At 31.4% G+C, this 15,600-nt stretch overlaps 4 protein-coding genes across 4 annotated transcripts; 3 read left to right on the top strand and 1 right to left on the bottom strand.

The window, feature by feature from the left end:
* Positions 1-283: 283 nt before the first annotated feature.
* Positions 284-7,491, top strand: LOC148230210 (protein MEMO1). The gene is made up of 7 exons (XM_088198730.1): positions 284-494; positions 4,990-5,071; positions 5,926-5,994; positions 6,076-6,188; positions 6,260-6,696; positions 6,762-6,811; positions 6,879-7,491. Exons 1-7 carry the CDS (start codon positions 395-397, stop codon positions 6,955-6,957), a joined length of 930 nt encoding a protein of 309 aa, XP_088054856.1. The 5' UTR covers positions 284-394; the 3' UTR covers positions 6,958-7,491.
* LOC148230211 (uncharacterized) lies at positions 2,726-4,898 on the top strand. The gene is made up of 2 exons (XM_088198729.1): positions 2,726-3,408; positions 4,426-4,898. The coding sequence occupies exons 1-2, from the start codon at positions 2,864-2,866 to the stop codon at positions 4,871-4,873; spliced, it is 993 nt and encodes a 330-aa protein (XP_088054855.1). The 5' UTR covers positions 2,726-2,863; the 3' UTR covers positions 4,874-4,898.
* Positions 7,492-9,866: 2,375 nt separating the features above from the next.
* spn-B (X-ray repair cross complementing protein spindle B) lies at positions 9,867-11,330 on the bottom strand. The gene is made up of 5 exons (XM_088198735.1): positions 11,278-11,330; positions 10,977-11,099; positions 10,477-10,911; positions 10,317-10,417; positions 9,867-10,249 (listed from the first exon to the last, which is right to left on the bottom strand). Exons 2-5 carry the CDS (start codon positions 11,029-11,031, stop codon positions 9,941-9,943), a joined length of 900 nt encoding a protein of 299 aa, XP_088054861.1. The 5' UTR covers positions 11,032-11,099; positions 11,278-11,330; the 3' UTR covers positions 9,867-9,940.
* Positions 11,331-12,809: 1,479 nt separating this feature from the next.
* Positions 12,810-14,450, top strand: LOC148230208 (uncharacterized). Its single transcript, XM_088198710.1, has 2 exons — positions 12,810-13,081; positions 13,155-14,450. Exon 2 carries the CDS (start codon positions 13,165-13,167, stop codon positions 14,281-14,283), a length of 1,119 nt encoding a protein of 372 aa, XP_088054836.1. The 5' UTR covers positions 12,810-13,081; positions 13,155-13,164; the 3' UTR covers positions 14,284-14,450.
* Positions 14,451-15,600: the final 1,150 nt, after the last annotated feature.

The following is a 15,600-nucleotide window of genomic DNA, read 5'->3' as shown; positions in this document are numbered from 1 at the left end:
TTATTTCCGATGAGAGTTAAACATTGGGAACTTTGAGCTGACTGTAATGCCAGCACCAAATGCAAGTCAACAAAAACAAAACGTTTTTATGAATAATTCGACGCAATGATTCATGCTCTTAAAACAATAATATTTTGTGAAGACAGAATCTCGCCCTCTATAATATAACTTTTCTATAATTAATTGCGTTATTTTACTTCTATAAACATTTGCTTACACCCTTATTATTTTTTTAATTATACAAAAACAGTGACTTTTTAAATAGTAAATTATTCTACTGTATGGGAAAATTTTCACAGTTTGCTGTTTCTTCAGCTGTGTTCGTGAGTTTATTTTGTCGCGTGGCAGCACCGTGACAGTCGCGACGGGCGAGCGTCGACGGCGATCGTCTGTCATGTCGACGTCTCGCGGTGGTAGCGGGGGCGGAGGCGCAGGGTGGCGCGGTAGGGCTTCGCGCAGAGCCACGCACGCCGGCTCCTGGTACTCTCAAAACGGTAACATAACCTCAATCCAACTTTTCGTTCATTCGCGCTTTCTATTCTTATGGCGACTGTTTCGAAATGTCGAAAACGATCATAAAACATCTCGTTAATGTGCAAGTAAATGTCACTATAAAATGATAGTTCAGCAAACACAAAAGGCGCTTTGTTTCGGTCGAACCCGTTATCTTTACAGTTTAAATGTTATTGTTTACTTTATGTGTACGTTTGTAACAATCGCGGTTTATGACATCGATGACTGCGATTAGTCATACTTTTGTGTTCACGAAGAATAACAATCGCCTTATACGTAGAATCGCGAGCGGACGTTCGTGAACACCTATATAAATTTAAATATTATAATTTTTTTTTGACCATAACGTTACATTTTTTGAGCAAATAAAAAAATGCCTTATTGCTTTTATTGTAATAAGCTGCGGCATAACTATACATAGCCGTCACCTCAATGTATTACATAATATGTAAACAATGTAATTAGAAATAATTACTATAATGTTCATATTTTTTTATTTTAAAATTTAATCATCCAGTCAATTTAATATTTATCTTTTAATATTGATAAAATATCACTTTTAACTAAAAAAATAATTTTCGATTTAAACCATTTCACTCCCACCAAAAGTTTTCTGAAAATCCCATTTAGACAAATTCAAATCTAACTAGGCTAAATTATATAAATTTTTAGATACCAATAAAACTTTAATCTATTAACTGTTATTCTTTATGCTTCATTTTGCTTGATGATAAAATTATAAAATTTAATCATTTTAACCCTTTGCAGTCCAATATTTTTTTCCTATTAAATCCACTGCGGTTCAATTTATTTGATCACAATTATTAAGCTTCTTACTTATTATTTATATATCACTTATTTGAGATATACCCTGTGTTGGGACCACTACCTGAAAATAAAATAAACAAGAATTCAATGACAAATGAATAAATGTGTCGCTTTATGCTTGTAAATAATATTTAGTAAATGGTTCACTATTGTAATTCATACAACGCCAATGATTCTCAACACAGTTTTAATTGCACGGAATTTATTGTTTTTATTATTATTTTGATTTATGTAAAACTAAATATACAATTACTTACATATTTACATACTTGCTGTTAGGTTATATTTGTCCATAGTATTATATTTCTCGAAGTAATTTTTCTTTTGAAGATATGATTTTCAATCACGTCTTAAAAAATCTCTGTTTTTCTTTACATAATATAGGAATAGTATTTATTTGATTAGCCACGCCTAGTGCACATCGCGATTTGTTTGTCTTTCTACGTAAATACTAATATATTATTGTTCATTCATCTATAGGTTACAACTTCTCTCTTGCTTATTTATTGCCCTCTTATGTTAGACATAATTGTATTAGTTAAATATCAGTTTTGGAAAAGTAAATTATCCGCAAGTAAGTATGGTTTTGTTTTTCTACATTCATTTTAAATAAATTTATGCTTGAAAAACAATTGAAAAAAGTCGATAGGCTCCCGAAAAACTTAAAATTTTTTATCTGACTCAATGTATAAGAAAAATGGTCATTGTCTCAGAATGTCATCGCTACTCTCTACATCGACCTAATTGCACGTTTCTTTGAAGTTCATCATCGTCATCGTCAATACATACATGATTACGATTTAAATTCATAGCCAAATGTTTTTTGTTTAATAAGTTTTCATCGTCAGTTACATTATAAATGTAAAAAAATATTTTTTGTAGTCAATACTATTGATTCTATAATTTTCTTTATTAGCACGGTCGACTGTAGTTAAAAACCGTTATTTAATTTATTTAAAGAAAATGTGTACGTAAATTTAAAATCAAAACTTTTTAGATTAAGGTCCATAGATAACAATTCAAACGACTGGTCATTCACAATAGCCGGACACTCGACTAGCGGCTGGCACAGACTGTTCAAAAATTGTTTCTGAAATCCATCGATGGAATGACAGAATTTACGATGAATTTTAGTAATTTGACAATTCCGTGTAAAATGGTAAGGAATTATCAAATATTTTTACCGTAATATAAGTATCCCCGGGTTACTTACGAAATAAAATACTGGAAATTTTATCATCGAGTTGAATTTTTGGCATGACATAAATGCCTTTGGACTTCATAGGGCTAATAATTTTCTTACAGAGCATATAATAAATATGTATATATTGTGAATTATTGTTTCAATAATTGTTATGTCCTACATTTTCACTCGTTTTATTTATTTATACTAATATTTTTAATTATAGTTATTTTTGGCCATAAAATGTCCACTTTTCCCCTACCGTCATAAAGGTTCTCACTCGATAGCCATTCGCGTTCAAAAATCTCCGTTGCCGCTAGCAACTGTCAGAAAAGCAAGATGTCCGCCGCGCCGAGCTCCGCTCGATCAACTGATTCGAGGCGCGGTTCGAATGAGTCCGTCGAGAGAGTCCCTAACGCGAAGTCGGCGAGGCCTTTTATGACCTCCAAACCGGGCTTTGCGTTCAAAAAGCCGTCGAACGTTCAGAGCGCTCTGTTGTCCAAAAGAACTCCCATGAATAGCAAGATCGACACGAAAAAGCCTAATTTGGACACCACTCGCCTGAACGAAACCATTCGAAGCAGAGGCGCTCGGCAAACTCTCGCAAGGGATGTTTTAAATTCTACTTTAGACGATAGTTTGAGGGTAAAGAAAAATCAAGAACCCACTGCCGATTGTGTCGAATTGCAGAAGAGTTTCAAGTTTAACGAGTATTTAGAATTGATGTATTTGGACGCTCTCGTCGACGAGTCCTCTAAACAGCGAGCTTTCGAGAACGACGTTCGATTTGCATCATTGGCTAAACGATTAGAAATGAATAAATTGTTACTGGAAAAGACCAACGAGAGAGTTTTGGACGTGTCGTTTCTCAGCGAGCAATATAGGTACATATATATATATATATATATATATATATATATATATATATATATATATATATATATATATATATATATATATATATATATATATATATATATATATATATATATATATATATATATATATATATATATATATATATATATATATATATATATATATATATATATATATATATATATATATATATATATATATATATATATATATATATATATATATATATATATATATATATATATATATATATATATATATATATATATATATATATATATATATATATATATATATATATATATATATATATATATATATATATATATATATATATATATATATATATATATATATATATATATATATATATATATATATATATATATATATATATATATATATATATATATATATATATATATATATATATATATATATATATATATATATATATATATATATATATATATATATATATATATATATATATATATATATATATATATATATATATATATATATATATATATATATATATATATATATATATATATATATATATATATATATATATATATATATATATATATATATATATATATATATATATATATATATATATATATATATATATATATATATATATATATATATATATATATATATATATATATATATATATATATATATATATATATATATATATATATATATATATATATATATATATATATATATATATATATATATATATATATATATATATATATATATATATATATATATATATATATATATATATATATATATATATATATATATATATATATATATATATATATATATATATATATATATATATATATATATATATATATATATATATATATATATATATATATATATATATATATATATATATATATATATATATATATATATATATATATATATATATATATATATATATATGTTCAATATATAATTATGCGTTTTATTATATTTTTAAAATATTTTAGACAATTGCAACTACAAGAAGAAAACGTCGCTCAGTTCAAATCTGATATTGAAAAGACAGATGTTGCTCCCGTATTAATAGATTTAACATTTAAAGGTCGTCAGTATTGCGATAGACTGCATTTGAGTAATGTCGAAACCGGTTATAATAATTTCACCAGATTTGAAGAGTTGAACAAAGCTATTTTGGAGACCGATCATATCTTGAGTGAAATTAAAAAGAAACGTGAGCCTGAAACTGACGCGGAAGTCAAAACTGTAGTGGAAGCTGTCGAAAATTTGGAAGAATGCTTAAAGAAAGAGAAATACGTCAAGAGCAGTATAGAAAACATCAATTCTCTACTGCCTAAAGTTTGCGAACAAGTCATTACGGAGACTTCTGATAGTTTAGGAAGATTGAATTTGGATAATTTAGATTTAGTTTTAGCTGCTATTAATTGTAATAAATAACTGTAATGTATTTATTTTTAATAAATTATTAAATATATTTTTTTTTAAATTATTTCTGATAAATAATAATAGTACGCCTGCATTTGTTTTTTTAATTAGATTGATGATTTTTTCAGGACCAGAATTATCCAAGCAATTGGATAGTTGGCTTTCGAAAGCCGACTTAACTCACGGTCCGGCTAGAGCTGTGATAGCTCCGTAAGTAATATTACATCATGATTTACTAGCTTAACGTTGCCTGAAGATTGTCATTTCATCTTTATTATCTTCTATGCATATTTACTATTCTCTCTCAGCAATCTTACGGAATTTCTTAACAATAACTTTTTATTAGCTACTTTTTTAAATTAAATAGGTTGAAAACATTTCAGGGCTAAATTTTAGTGGCAAAACTTAGAAAAATTATTGAGATAAGTTAGGGATTTATGAATGTGCGTAAAGGGACTCAAAATGATATTAGTGCTTTTATCTTTAGTTGAAGGGCTCAATTAATACCTTACAAGTTAAAATGACGAAAGGCAGAAATTTGTGCACATGATATTTAATGTGTCAATTACATTTTATAATAAATCAGTGATTCTCAAAGTTTTATTGCTTTGATTTATTTTACTACTTTTTTGTATTAGTATGTTTAAATAATTTATTTCAACACTTCCACTATTAGATTTCATTGATTTGTTTTACATATTTGTTTATGTATTCTGCTTTAGTGGATTTTTTTTATATTAATTCAGAGGCTCTCCATATTTTTTGTGGTGTTCATTTATTTCATACTCTTTAATTTATTAGTATTATTTTCTATAGAAAAAAGTTTTCAAGTTAAAATTGTGTTATATACATATGTTTTTTATTTCTTCAGTTATATATGTAAATATATAACTATCTGAGTCACCTTATAACAGTGAAAAATCGACCACCATACATATACGGCGATACCGCTCAAAGGTTTAAACAGCAACGGCGATAATATGCGTCCTTGTCGAACACCCTCTTTTAATTATTTTTTTATTATAGCAAAGAGTCTCTACAACTATTTATAATATACTTTTCAGACATGCTGGTTACTCTTATTGTGGCGCATGCGCCGCTTTCGCTTATCGGCAAGTGAGCCCTGCTGTAGTGTAAGTTTATATAACAACAAAAAAAAAAACAATCAAAATATATTACATAACGTTTTAAATATGTTAATATTTCACATACAGTAAACGTATATTTATCCTCGGACCGAGTCATCACGTCAGACTGTCCGGATGTGCTTTATCGCAAGCTCAAAAATACGAAACTCCGCTTTACGACCTAAAAATCAACACCAACAGTATGTATATATTATTGCTATAAAGTGCTATTTTAAACCCTGTGCTGTGCTAACTATTTTTTTATTTACAGTCTACACAGAGTTAGAGTACACTGGTGAGTTCGAATGGATGGACAACAGGACCGACGAGGACGAGCACTCTATCGAGATGCATCTCCCGTACATCGCCAAAGTCATGGAAGAGTACAAGAACCAGTTCACCATCGTGCCTATCCTGGTCGGCTCGCTCACGCCGGAAAAAGAGGCTCTCTACGGAAACATATTGTCTCCGTACTTGGCCGATCCGCAGAATCTGTTTGTGATATCGTCTGACTTTTGCCACTGGGGCCGTCGATTTAACTACACATATTACGATAAGCGCTGCGGCCAGATACACAAGAGTATCGAGAATTTGGACAAACAGGGAATGGATTTGATCGAAACGTTGAATCCGCAGGCTTTCACCGAGTACCTGAATAAGTATCGCAATACTATATGTGGACGTCATCCAATAAGCGTTTTGTTGCAGGTATGTTTGTATGCATAAATATGATTGATAATATATATGTAACATCAATTTTTATTTAATTTTAGGCGTGCTTACCTTTAGCTAGATCTCGACAATGTTCACTTAAGTTCCTGAGGTATTATGATTTGTTTATAATAAAATATTATAATATGGGTTTTGATTGTGTGCGTGTATATTTATAGATATGCGCAATCTACACAGTGCTGCAACACGGAGGACTCCTCGGTTAGTTACGCAAGTGCGAGCTTACTCGTCGACTGATTGACGCGCTAACGTCAAAAGCTCAAATTGTACGCATCGATGCGATTTTTAAATATATGTTATATATTTAGATATTTTTACATTTTAACCTAGCGCATTTATATAACATAACCTCAAATTGTTTGAAATATTTTGAACTATTACGCAAATGTTACTTAATATTTTTAGCTATTGTTATTTTCTGTTTGTTTAAAACATAAAAGCCCATATTAATTTCATTTTGGGCTTTAAGGTCACAATTTTTATTATTATTTCGAATTGAACTGGTGCATATGTGCAACACAATAGCAATAATTCAGTATACAATAATTATGTATAATGGACAGAGATCTCTCGAATCGATTAGTTTATAACAAGAATTTTCTCATGTTAGTCGATTAAGATTATGATTTTCTTATTATATATATGATAGATCTCTTAAATGAATAAAAAATATTTTGGCAATTATTTTCCCTTTATTTTATATATACTATAATATAGGTTTAAATAAAATGTAACTTTATATTACGTGAATTAAAGGCATTTTGAAAACAACGCTCATTTTATTCAATGTCAGGACGCCACTTGAAATGCAATCTGTTCAAGTGGCTTTGACGAATAGTGAATGGGTTTATTTTGGAAGATTTTCGCCCTCTTGGGTAAACTTTAACTCTGACAATACTCAAAACAGGCGTAGCTAGGGTTTGAGCCGCCTGGGGCGATCCTTAATTCCTCCCCCCCCCTTTTCCATACAAAATCTGATGTTCCTAAAAATCTGTAATTTAATGCATGTCTTCAATATGCCAAAACTTGCTGGGAAAGGTGGTCTCTTTTTACCCCTCCCCCTCCAGCTACATACATATAATAAAATATATGCATATAAAAAAATTGCAAACAGTCCTCAAGTTAGATGAAATATGCCCTTTCATTAGTAAGTTAGTTTATACACATTTGTAAAAAAATTTAGTATACACCTGGGAGTAAGTTAATTGTATGCATTTTTCATATTTATTATATTATTATTTTATATTGCATTTAAATTATAGAAAAAATCAGTGATTCTTTGCTTTGATTTATTTTATTACTTTTTTGCATTAGTGTGTTTTAATAATTTAATGTAACACTTATTATTCAATTTCGTAAATTTATTTTATATATTTTTTTATGTATTTTTTCTTATATCAATTCAGAGCCTCTCATTATTTTTTTATAAAATTAATATAAAATATTTTTTGCAATGTTAATTTATTTCTCATTAAATTATATTTTATATAAATATTTGCTAACAGGTGGCATTTGGACAGTTTGAGCCCCTGTATTAATATTTTATTGAATATTTATAATAGTTATATGTTTTGTATTAAAATGAGTGAGTGGACCGGCTGTGCGAGCCCGCCGAAGTCGCCAAGAGAATATATGTCAGTCACGCCAGTGTTACCAGAGTGCCGAAAAGTTTTGGCCATGATAAACCTAAATATAAATCAATGGGTACGCATATGTATATATATAATATAAATCAATACTATAGATTAATTCAATTCGAGTTTCCTGTGTTGGTAGCAATGTAAATCAGACGGCTGTTAGTAATCACGTGTGTTCAAAGTGTTAAATGTTAGTTTGCAACAACACATTCACGAAATGGATCGCTTAATCACCACTCAACGCGCTAAAATTATTCAAATGCTCTACAGACATAACGAATCTGTACAAACTGTGTATCGAAATTTACGGGAAGATTTCAATTTCATCGTCCTACTGAGTGAACAATTCGCAACGAAGCGAAAAATTTGAAGAGACTGAGATAGTTTACGGCCTATGCATCATCAGACGAGAATAGTGCTGCTGTAAGTGTCGATTCGTCGGCGTTCGCAGCTTTTTTGAACTTTTCTTATGGTTTCCTTTGGCGCATTTTGCATCTGGAGTTGCACCTACACCCGTATAAAATACAGATAATTCAAGAACTGTAGTCCATTGACAATGGACAGCGAAGAATTCACGCAGCTTGGGTATTAGCGCAGCAGGAAGTGGATGTTGATTTTTCAAAGAAAATCTTTTTCTTTGATGAGGCACATTTCCACCTTTATGGGTATGTTAATAAACAAAATTGCAGCACACGGGGCGAGGAAAATTCTCATGTGCATACCGAGAGGCTATAACATACCTAAAATATGACAGTTTGGTACACATTGTGGTCAGGCAGCATCATTGGGCCTTACTTTTTTTAAAACGGTGAAGGTTGGACTGTAACGGTCAATGGTGAGCGCTATAGACGCATGATAACTGATTGTTTTTGGCACGAAATCGAATATATTGCTGTGGAAGAAATGTGATTTCAACAAGATTTCTTATTCTGGGTATTATCATAATTTAAATGATAATTTCTCTCGCAGGTTGATTTATAAAGCGCCTGTGTTTTTTTTTGTTTCAGTGTATTGAATATTATCATGTAAGGTTTTCATAGTTTTTTTTATTGTCATAGATCATAAGTACAGGTTTACGAAACTAAAATACACAAAGTCATTACCATAGTAACTTTTAAGCAACATTCAAAATAATTTCACTTTATAAAAAAGATTAAATTAACTTTTTCAACGATCAACGACGTATTTAGTTTTTTTTTCGTAGGCAAATTATGTTGGGTGCTGGTACACACTATGGCACAATCCATACTTGTATGCCAGGCAACGGTGAATACCACGGCAGTTAATATATTAATTATTTGTACATTGACAGGGTCATAAATTGTTCCTGAACGAAATGGGGAGCGGATTCCTCGACGTCCTTCCTGTTCAACTACTGCTCTTATCTGCTCAACGTTGACAAAACTTCTTCGAAGTCATGTGAGTAAGTACAAGTCTGAATTTCTGAGTGACGAGATATATAGTCTTTATTTTCTCAAAGATTAAAAAAGAGTTCATAAAAAATATACAAATTAATCAACAATTATTAATTTTTATTATTAATTAAAATTATAAAATAAGTAATATTCAATTTAAAAATTAATTCACACTGACTGTAAATCCACGCTTATTATGCCCATTGGCGTTATTACATAATCTATGCTAATATTTGGCAAATTTGGTGAGAATATAATCTTCAATCGCCTTATAGTTAACATTGAATCACTAATTGTTGTCTTAAATAATTTATTTTTACCATTTTTATGATGCAATCTATCTAAATTCAAGTCGTTCAAACAACAAAGTCTATTTGTCTTCATTACGTTGATTCGCGTAGTTACCATATTTGACCAAGCTAATCCTAAACAAGGAACAGTATCGTTTAGTTCATTACTGTTAAAATTTGCCGAAACCTATAAAATATAAAATATATTATTAAACATAACAAAACATTAAACAAATAACAATCTTCATATTTACCTGATTTATGCATAGAACTGCTAAGTTATGAGCTTTTGCACATTTAATTAATCCGATTCCTATTTCTTTAAGATATTGAGCACGGCTCGTATTAGACGATACTAAAAATACAAAAATAATTATTATTTATTTTATGACTCATTACAAAATAATATAGTACCGTCTTGATAATTTCCCCTAAACGGTGCAGCTATAGAATCTAATATCACTACAGTAATATCGGTATGCAATTGCAAGAGTTTGGGCAGTTTATTTTTAATACAATCAATCAGATCTTCTATTTCGATCAATTGCAAAACAAATATTTTGTCTCCGCATTTACTATAATCTTTTCCTTTAGGAATTGTGTCCACATATTGAAACAAATCTTGGAGTCTCTTTGACGGAAAGACGTCTTCAGTACACAAATAAACGGCGCCACTGTTCCAAGCGTAACTTGCAACTTGTAAAGCAATCTGTGTCTTTCCGCAACCAGATTCGCCATAAATTTCAGTGAGATGGCCTCGTTTTAGACCTCCGCGTAACACTTTATCAAATCCGTAACATCCTGTCGTAATTGGCGATTGTTCCAATTCATTTAAGAGCGATTGGTGAGCTTAAATTTTTTATTGAACTTTAAACTAATTACAATTTAATAATAATGTATTGATGAATCAATACCAGTTTTAAAAAAGTTTGGTGTTATCAATATAGTAGCGTCCTGTTCTGAAAACATCGCATCTCGAATCGATGATTTAAGTAGTACGTATTAAGATTGAAAAAGTTCTTTTGCCTGATTTTCTCCTGTAAACATTAACAATAAATAAAAAGTAACCTAAAATTGTGTTGGACATTTTTATATATAAAGTGCTTTAAAAAGCTCTAAAAAAATTGATAACATATATAAATAAACATAAATTCATATTCTTATTTAGTTTAAATTCTATTTAAATCAGAGTTAATCGATTTATAATGACATTACTTTTCTTCATATTTGACAGTTGTCGCGCAAGCATTACTTTTAATTTTGGCCATAAGCCAAAAAACATTGTCTTATATGTAATTATTCCCTCCCGACATTTTTTCCCACAATTGTATGCAAATCTAATATTAGTGGAGATTTGTATTATTTTTGTGTATGTAATATGTTATTAAAATTGCACCCCCACCTCGGGGAATATTATTGCCCAGTCGTTTTATTAATATTTCTATTTAATTAGAATTCAAAGAATTCACGTTAAAAGCAATAAAATCGTGCCGTCGCCGTTCATATTATTGCTTTTTATTACAATATTACGACTTACAATAAGTGAGAATCGAATAAAGCATATCAAAATTGAATTTTGACTAACATGAGAGCGCAAAAAACAATTATCCTTTCTCAGAAGTCCAAAATCCATCTCAAAAGCAATAAAATCGTACCGTCGCCACCGCGGTGAGATTGCTTGGTTTTCTAGCGTTCGTATTAAAACTTTTTATAACAATATTACTACTTACAATAAATGAAAATCGAATTAAGCATATCTAAATCAAGTTTTTATCAATATGAGAGTGCAGAAAAAAATTATCCCTTCTCAGAAGTCAAAATCCACACCAAAAGCAATACAATCGTGACATTGTCGTTGCAGTGAAAACGCTCGGTTATGCGGTGCGATGACTCGACACGATTTTATCGCTTTTGACGCGAATTTTTGACTTCTGAGAAGTGATAATCGTTTTTGCGCCCTTCTATTGCCCAAAATTCGAGTTGAATATACTTTATTATAACCAATACTCTGACATCAGAATTCCATAATAATATCAGTAAGGATAGATCATATTTTAAAAACATAGTGTAATATCCAAGTGCAGATAAACTATGGAGCAATATGCGAGATGCGACGTCTGTCTATACTTTTTTTGCTTATTTTCCTCTCAGAGATGAGTTAGCTTTGTTTGTATTTTGGACTTGACATAATGAAAGTTCTAAAACTATAATTAGTTTCAAAACTTTCATTAGGTTAGATTTTGGTTAAAACAGCAAATGGACGTTTCGCATCTGTAATATTGAGTTTCATATACCTTTTAAAGTGTCATATAAGGCCCATCAACTAAATTTAATTTTCCCTAGACTTCACTAGTGAAATTATATTTTTACCGAAAAATATACATTCACTGTAACATGTATAAATAAATGATTCGTATGTAAATGTATATATTGAAATCATATAATTTTACTAGCACCTGTCAGATAAATTATATTTTTACTAGTGAAAATGTATTCTGATGTGGTTTTACTTAATTGACATATCTTAAAAATATTTTCGCGATAGATTCGAAACTGTTTTTTTCTAGATTTTCTTTTAGGAGTAACCACATGAAACTTTTAGATTTTTTTGAGGGATAAGCCGAGAATTTCTGGACATGATTTAAACTTTTTTAGGAGGGTGGGGGGGGGGAGGCAAAAGTTGGCCGGCCAGTGGTCATTTTTTTAAATATTTGAATGCCATTAAGATTCATAGTAAGTCGCTGCTTACCGCTTCAGGTCGTCTTGTTGGCTGTCAGATCGATCAGCTGATTATGCCAATTGGTAGCAGTGCACATATTGACGCATGCGCGTGCGAGCTATTTATGTGTGAAATATATCCGCCTGTCAAATTTGCGTGGCGAAAATGTTCTCACGCGTCAGCCATATGGGCCGCTGTGGGGGCTCGTCGCGCCGGCTTCGGCGGCTTTGCCCCTCAATAGCTTGCTTATTGTGGGGCGCAGGCTCTCTTCGACGCTAAAAAACGGACGATCGACTTTAGGTCTACATATTATATGTCACTTCGTTTACCGTCGTTTACGTTTATTTACAATATTTACATTTTTATATTTCAGATATTCAGTCATGGATTCACATAACATTACGAACTATTTATCCGATCAAGGTTTCGCCGTGAAGCAAGTTTCGCTGCTTAACACCCTCGGCAAGCTAGGTCAAGAAGGTTTCAGCACTTTCGACCTGACGTCCAATTTCACGGAGCAACACTTCGGTTCGAGGTTCTCCACTTGTATATATTGCGCTAAAGTGTTCAGCTCTCCTATGGCTCTGCACGGTCACGTCAGAAACGAGCATTGCACTCCTAACGTCGACGCGCAGAAGCAGTATCGACAAACGATCAAAAGCGAAGACACTAGCTATCTGATCGTCAAGAACGACTCCGAGAGTTTCGATTCCAAAAGAGCTAGAACGAGACGACTGGAGACGAAGCCGCGCAAACCTTACGGAAAGAGAGGCAACACGACCGATTTGGAGATTCAACTCAAAGGACCGTTCGTCTGCAACTTGTGCAACGAAGTCTTCGAAGAGTGTTGCGTCTTCTCGATACATATGAACAATATGCATTTCAAGAGACGGCGCTTAATCCACAGATGCCAAATATGCGAAAAGCGATTCACTAACAAATACGGTGACAATATAGAAGTGCCGTTGAGCGCTCTGTCGCCGGAGTTAAATTGCGACGTATGCAACGAACCTTTCGCGTTGCAAGCTCACTTAGATTCGCACAGGAAAAAGTATCATTCTAAAATCAAGCCGTTCGGATGTTCTTTATGCAGTAAGAGCTTTTCGCAATCCGCCGGTCTATCGCAACATATGAAAACCCACTCCGGGATTAGACCGTACGCTTGCAGCATCTGTCCGAAAGCATTCCGTCAGAAAGCGGGGCTCGATCAGCACATGAGAATCCATAGCAATACAAAACCCTACTGTTGCCTGTTGTGCGGCAGGGCTTTCACACAATCGGCGCATCTGAGCCAGCACATGAGGATTCACACTAAGATCGAACCGTACGAGTGCGACCTGTGCGAAAGACGGTTCAAGCAGAGCAGTCATTTGAACTTTCACATGCGATCACACAACCCTGAGGGTTGCGTTAAACCAAAAAAAGAATACGTGAATATGACTCCGATGAATAATAAAGAATATCAATTTATGAGCGAGTTCAATACCAGCATATCTCAATAGATTGTGTGAATTGTGTACATAATAGATTTTATATGACTGAATATATGTTTATTTAATTTTTAATAAAATGCCCATTTCTTTAAAATAAAGCTATCGATAAATGGTTGTAAATATTTATTTGATAATTGTATATTTTTAAAAGATGTTATATAAATAAGTTGACTTACTATAGTTGGTTATTTATTTATAAATATATGTACCTATGCCTCTAAGAAGTCTTCCTTCTTGTCAGTTATGAAAAGTTTAAGAAGTCGCAGAAATCCGTTAACATAGTAGAGACTGGCTTAACCCCTTCCTGGTAATGCCCGAGCTAGTTCGGAAATTTGTATTTTGTAAATTCTCATTTGAAAAACAGGAAATTTTCGAAGAAATTATTACAACATATTTTTATTAAAAATTTAATTTGTTCGAATATTTTCAAATGTTTTTTAACGGCTGGATATTTTTATACTGCAGCATAGGAAAGGGCGAGTCAGTGCAAAAAGTTTTTTGTCATTTTTAAAAAAGTTCTGTGACCGAGAAGTGGTTAAGCGATCGAGAAGATAATTAAATATTTGACGTCAATAAAAAGCAAATCATATGCTTAGGAGCTCTGTAGCGAATATTGATCCTTCACCTCATGAAATGAAAATTTCCGTGAATAGTTATATCCAGGACTTATTTTAAACAAAAAAGGTGCCAGAACTTACTTCTTGCCAAGCTTTTATTAAAGAAAATTATTTTCAAGTATCATTTAAATGAAATTTAAAGTAGGTTTTCCTATGCCACGAAACGCATAAACAATTAAACAAAATTGATCATAATTGTTTCTTTACTTTAGACAAGTTAAATCTACAGTTAAACGAACAAATACAAATATATTACTGAAGATTAAATGTAAAATAAAATTGTAAAACATCATATATTTGAATAAAAGTTTATAGTTTTGTCCAATTCTCGTCTGACAAATCTTCTCGATTCCTCTTTCTAGTGTTGGTTTCTATGGCCAAATGAAATGTGAGAAATCACAGATCAACGTATTTTGAAGGATCAAAAAGTGACAAAGGTCGTCCGACGAGTTTGATAAATAAAAGTGTCGAAACTATGGTCTTGAACGAAGCTCTTATTGAGGTAATAATTAGATTCATTTCACGTTCACTTAAAAAAATGGGAATAGAATTCATATCATATATAAAACGTAATATTTTTCAGGATGTTTTTTCGAGAATGTATTCGCTTTACTTGCCTCCCCTTGAATTTGGTAGAAAAATGCATTTGACCGCTTCCTGGGTGCTCGCACAGAAAGCGCACATATGTATATGCGTACTAACTCGTATA

This window comes from Plectrocnemia conspersa, unplaced genomic scaffold (genome assembly GCF_051122295.1).
Source record: "Plectrocnemia conspersa isolate PC_06_02 unplaced genomic scaffold, ASM5112229v1 ptg000011l, whole genome shotgun sequence".
Classification (NCBI taxonomy): Eukaryota; Metazoa; Arthropoda; class Insecta; order Trichoptera; family Polycentropodidae; genus Plectrocnemia; species Plectrocnemia conspersa.
Note: the sequence above shows the minus strand (reverse complement) of the source record. Positions and strands in the feature narration are given on the sequence as shown.

What these genes read in the sequence shown, in the direction of transcription:
- LOC148230210 (XM_088198730.1), top strand. Translation starts at nt 395, where the DNA reads ATGTCGACGTCTCGCGGTGGTAGCGGGGGCGGAGGCGCAGGGTGGCGC. An exon ending in GCTAGAGCTGTGATAGCTCC is followed by an intron (nt 5,072 to 5,925) that starts GTAAGTAATATT and finishes TATACTTTTCAG; the next exon opens with ACATGCTGGTTACTCTTATT. An exon ending in CAAGTGAGCCCTGCTGTAGT is followed by an intron (nt 5,995 to 6,075) that starts GTAAGTTTATAT and finishes TTTCACATACAG; the next exon opens with TAAACGTATATTTATCCTCG.
- LOC148230211 (XM_088198729.1), top strand. Translation starts at nt 2,864, where the DNA reads ATGTCCGCCGCGCCGAGCTCCGCTCGATCAACTGATTCGAGGCGCGGT. An exon ending in TTTCTCAGCGAGCAATATAG is followed by an intron (nt 3,409 to 4,425) that starts GTACATATATAT and finishes AAAATATTTTAG; the next exon opens with ACAATTGCAACTACAAGAAG.
- spn-B (XM_088198735.1), bottom strand. Translation starts at nt 11,031, where the DNA reads ATGTTTTCAGAACAGGACGCTACTATATTGATAACACCAAACTTTTTT. An exon ending in TAGGGGAAATTATCAAGACG is followed by an intron (nt 10,418 to 10,476) that starts GTACTATATTAT and finishes TTGTATTTTTAG; the next exon opens with TATCGTCTAATACGAGCCGT. An exon ending in CAGTTCTATGCATAAATCAG is followed by an intron (nt 10,250 to 10,316) that starts GTAAATATGAAG and finishes TATATTTTATAG; the next exon opens with GTTTCGGCAAATTTTAACAG.
- LOC148230208 (XM_088198710.1), top strand. Translation starts at nt 13,165, where the DNA reads ATGGATTCACATAACATTACGAACTATTTATCCGATCAAGGTTTCGCC.